We start from the raw sequence: 4,676 nt of genomic DNA, 5'->3' as shown, positions 1-4,676 counted from the left end.
AAATACTAAAATAAAATACTACTTACTAATTGTGCTATTCCTATTTCTCGATTTTTCACTTATCGTGGGGCTTCAGGGTACTGATCCCCCGCAATAAAACGAGGGACTACTGTATAATCATTTCACCCCGTGCAAACATTTCTAATGAATCCATAAAATATATAACTAGCACACACGTGAGGTGAATATAAACGGTAAATCCCAGCATGACGTACAGCGTTCCTTCCAAGATTTGAGGAAATTGAAGAAGAAAATAAGTTTTAGGCAAAAACACAACTATCTTGCAGATGACCAGTGTTTTCGTGGCATGCCTTTATGAAGCAAGAACAAATCAAGAAAAGATTTGCACGAGTGATGCATCCTCCTTCAGCTGATGTATGTCAGGTGTTCAACTCTTTGAGAAGCACCTGCTGGTATTACGTGTGTCAAACCATTGCCTAAAGCTTGGTTGTAGAAGCTACTAGAGTATCCAAAACAGAATGCAGTGTGTTATTTTGACAGACTGCCTAAAGATACGGTATTTTAAAAGTGGTTCTTTGCCAAGTTGCCTATTATTTGTAGAGAAAACTCAGATTTACTACTTTAATTAGATGCTTTCTTTACTTAAATCACCCAAATGATTTATGTTACTGTTAGCGTGACTTTACAAACGAAAACTAATACATATAAAAATACTGGACAGGAGATTGAATGCAAAAAAGGAAAACTTATTTCTCCCAGAATTATTATATATATATATATATGTTTAAGATTAAAACTACAGTACTTTCCTTGTTGGAATCAAAATATAAAATGGAAGGTGGAGGGCTTTCACAAAGACACGCTTGTTGTTTGAGCTTAGCAGGAAACGGGGCTTGAGACACCACAGTGAGTTCATGTAAAGTCTTTCTTACTTTCTAATTTTCATTGCTTCTTCGTTGTCATGTCTGAAGAAATCATAGGACTTGTACGACTTCACGGCTTCCCTCCTGTATTCGCCGAGATTAAAGACTGCAAGTGAACACGGGGAGAAAGACACAGGAAGAGGATCAAGATTTGTGCTCTGTCCAAGCGGTGAGTCAGATTGGTTGTGTCGGCCACACCAGTTTTCCTGCATTCCTTAAAAGCGAAACAACAAGGGATAATTCCAAACAGAGCTATGCAATAAGGGGTGATGACCTAAGTGTTCAGCTGCAAACTGAGACATTTTTGCCCAATGGACAGGATCTTTAAAAGAGAAATGTTATTCAACCCTAACAAGGTTAAGTCACGTCCTCTGGACAGATCTGGCTTAATCTTGTTAGATTTATCTACCTGGATTATTGAGCATGCATCAGGATGTTATTCAGCCCTGTTGCATTACTGACAAAGAAGGAATGTAAAACAAAATCATCCCAACTTGAGATTTGTTTTTGTATGGGTCTAAATGTGCTTTTAGTGCATTCAGACCGAACCAACTCACCTTTTGTTGGCACTCCGATCCAGTTGAGGTACCGCGTCAGCTTCTTGGACATGTAGGTTTTCCCCCGAGCAGGCAACCCAATCATCACTATCATAGTTGGAGAATTGGTCATGTACGAGGCCCAAGCTGCAGTTTGCACACATAAAGGCACATTAAATGATACATCGTCAGGATTTAATGTTTTATATAACCTGCCTGCCCTCTGTAAGCTGAAAGGTTCAGAAGGAAGACAAGCATATTTTATAAACAACTATGCACCCGAACAGTACACACAAACAGTAAGGTATGAGAGGGTTATGTAATAATCTACTGTCACCTCTACACATCCAACGTGGAGTTAATGTTATTACAACGTTACTATCATGTCTGAACCTATAACTAATTTCCCTCTGACTGTGCAGATGAGACCCAGTTTAGTGCTCCATAGTTACACTGCTGACTTGAAGGTGGAATGGAAAATATTCAGATTTTTTTTCTCTTTCTCTGAATCCAAACAAGGACCTGGCGAGAACAGACTTGACTCTCAGAATACAGGCTCTGCTGCCAGAAAACGTTTCATGTTGAATTTTGAAGCAATCCCACATTTCTGAGAAATATAACTATAAATAATAAGCAGGAGTGCTTCAGCAGGAAGGCCCTGTGCCTTTACATGTACACACTGTACACACACTAATAATGGCAGAAGGTGACATTTGACATTTAACAATCTGTGCTGGTTTAAATGGTAATTTATTGTGTTAATCATGGTCCACAAATCAGAGGATCTGATTCAAGTCAGCAATGTGAACTTTACAGCTCAGCGATAAGTACAACTTGTTAAACAATACAGCAGTTAGGGCTCAGAGTTCAATCATTAATAAAGGACAGGTCAGAATTCACCTCCCGAGCACAGAAAAGACACATCAACACACTCACAGCACTTCTTCTCGTTGGTCCTCAGGTCTGTCTTTTTGGCTTCGGCTGAGCTGTTCGAAGCACCTGCAGGTCCCTGCTCTCGAGCGGCCATAACGAGTCTGATCTGGGTCCTGCTGGCCTGGCACGGCTGGTCTGGAGATGTTGACCTCTGGTCACTGGGAGTGGTGCTCCAACATGCCAAACACTGAGTAATGAAAGACCAGAACAGAACAAAGAAAACAGTCAGCGCTCAAACAAAGTTAGGTTCAGTGTAAAAATGTAAAATCTGTCAAATGTAAAGCCTGAAAACAAAGCAGAAAACAAAAGATCTGCTAATGAAAGAAATAAAATATGTGAGCACTTAAATTTATAAGATGTAAAATAAAAGCCTATATTATTAGACAAGTAGCTGGTTAGCTGATGTAATCAATTTATTTTAAAAAATGGCAACTGTTTATTTTGTTTAGTTATGATGGTTTTGTTGTAGATTAGGCAAAAGTAAGCACATGTTACTCAATATGTCTAAAATTATTTAACGGTAAATTAAAAAGTATATGAAAAAACATGCACTTAGATTTAAAGCCTTTCAATAAAAGTTTAAGTAAAAAACAATAGGATTAACTATAATAAAAAAAATAGCTACATGAAAGCTAATTATGGAAATTGTAGGTGTTTAACATGATTAAAAAAAACGTACTTAGCATATGTATGTTGATATTACAGAGAACAAATCATTGTTTTCTTTGTTCACACCCCAAATATCTGTTTTCTCACATTTTCTATTAAGTTTATTGAATGATGCTAAGTGGCTAAAAGCTAAATAATAAAATAATAATAATAAAACGAAACACACAAAAAGTAATAATAATAAAAAATATGTACATTAAAACTATAAATCAATAAATGTAATGTTTATTTTTATCATTATCATATAAAATTAAAATCCTTGATGATTTTAACCATGAAAAAACAGAACTTGTACCTCAGTCAATCTGTTACATACTGTACCTGAGTTCAAGCTGCTTACTGTAAATGAGACACGACCTGAAAACTTCTGCTTGTCTTAGAAGAGGCGACATTTTCAAGAAAACACGCGTTTCATAAAAGGTGTAATGAAGCAAAAGGAATGTTCAACACATACCAAGCAAAGTGTGGCTGTCAAATATATCCGGGTTTCCTTCTTTGAACAGAGCTGAGTGATGCTATCCGTTGAAAGGCTGCTTGTGCCGTGACATCTCCTTCCTCCTCTGGAGGCTTTCAGCTCCGCCTCCTCCCACTCTGCCGGAAGCTGTAACTGTAGTACATCCGGTTAGGTTTTTCAAAATAAAACTATTGAAAGGCATAAACTATGCATTTTTTGACTCTACTGTTTGTTTAAAATCAACTTTTATTTATAAATAATGTTTAAAAATATATATTTACACATCATTAGTTATTTCTGTGTTTTTAAACACACATTGTGGCTCATTGGAAATGTGTGGTATGTAGTATGTAATTAGTAAAATTTCAATGTGAGAAAATAAATAAAAAAATGTAGCTTGCACGTAAACAAAACAGAGGCACCCTGTAATATGACATTATACTGTAAGTATTCATCAGTGGGACTCATTTTCAGCCTTGGAGTTTCATGTTTCAAACTAGCCCACTTTAGATCATGACCTATAATTATTAATATCATGTATTTATAACTTTACATCGGGGGCGATTCTAGAAAATGCACTTTAGTGGTGCTTTAGCCCCTAGTGTTGACAATGGCTCTTGTCTTGCACAACCTGCTGGCCATTGATGTCAAAAGCATTTGTAATGTGGGGGAGATACAGTGGTTGGGGGTTTGGAGGTCATTCACCAGAAATTTTTGAATAAAGCAGATGCCATTTCCTGCATTCTGGTGTGCGGGGAGTGGTGGTGCATAGGTTAGAGAAAATGGGCCTGTGATCGGAAAGTCGCACGTTCAACTCCCGGTACCATCAACATCAAAATGTGGGTGAAAAAATTGAAACACCCACACCTACCTCCACCCTCATTCAACCTACTCTGGGCACTTGAGCAAGGCCCTTAACCTCCACCATCTGCTCCCTAAACAGGTCTGTCTTGAAAATGAGTTCTCGTGACTCAATGAGACTACCTGTATAAATAAAGGGTAAATAAATAAATTAAATTAAATAGTTTTAACTACATAAGTAAACACTTGATGCAATAACAATTTTAGCGTTAATGGCACAACAAGAAGTAGCCTGACCAACAGCTCTCCTTGTGTGAATAGAGCACGCTCCGCTTCTCTCACTCATCTTAGCCACAGTCTAAGAAACATAGTGTAGCCTAAGTTAACTTTTTTTTTTTG

At 37.4% G+C, this 4,676-nt stretch overlaps 1 protein-coding gene across 2 annotated transcripts in view; it reads right to left on the bottom strand.

Annotated features, from left to right (window-relative positions):
* Positions 1 to 3,588, bottom strand: part of LOC119417531 (6-phosphofructo-2-kinase/fructose-2,6-bisphosphatase 2) — a 17,848-nt gene extending 14,260 nt beyond the window's left edge. For both annotated transcript variants that reach the window (XM_037684754.1, XM_037684753.1), the window contains exons 1-4: positions 3,477 to 3,588; positions 2,357 to 2,540; positions 1,442 to 1,567; positions 894 to 990 (exon numbers count right to left, since the gene is read on the bottom strand). In XM_037684754.1, the coding sequence (XP_037540682.1) occupies positions 894 to 990; positions 1,442 to 1,567; positions 2,357 to 2,447 (314 nt within the window). In that variant the 5' untranslated portion in view covers positions 2,448 to 2,540; positions 3,477 to 3,588. The remainder of the gene's footprint in view (positions 1 to 893; positions 991 to 1,441; positions 1,568 to 2,356; positions 2,541 to 3,476) is intronic.
* Between the last annotated feature and the right edge of the window lie 1,088 nt (positions 3,589 to 4,676).

This window comes from Nematolebias whitei, chromosome 11 (assembly GCF_014905685.2).
Source record: "Nematolebias whitei isolate Nwh7 chromosome 11, NemWhi1, whole genome shotgun sequence".
Classification (NCBI taxonomy): Eukaryota; Metazoa; Chordata; class Actinopteri; order Cyprinodontiformes; family Rivulidae; genus Nematolebias; species Nematolebias whitei.
Note: the sequence above shows the minus strand (reverse complement) of the source record. Positions and strands in the feature narration are given on the sequence as shown.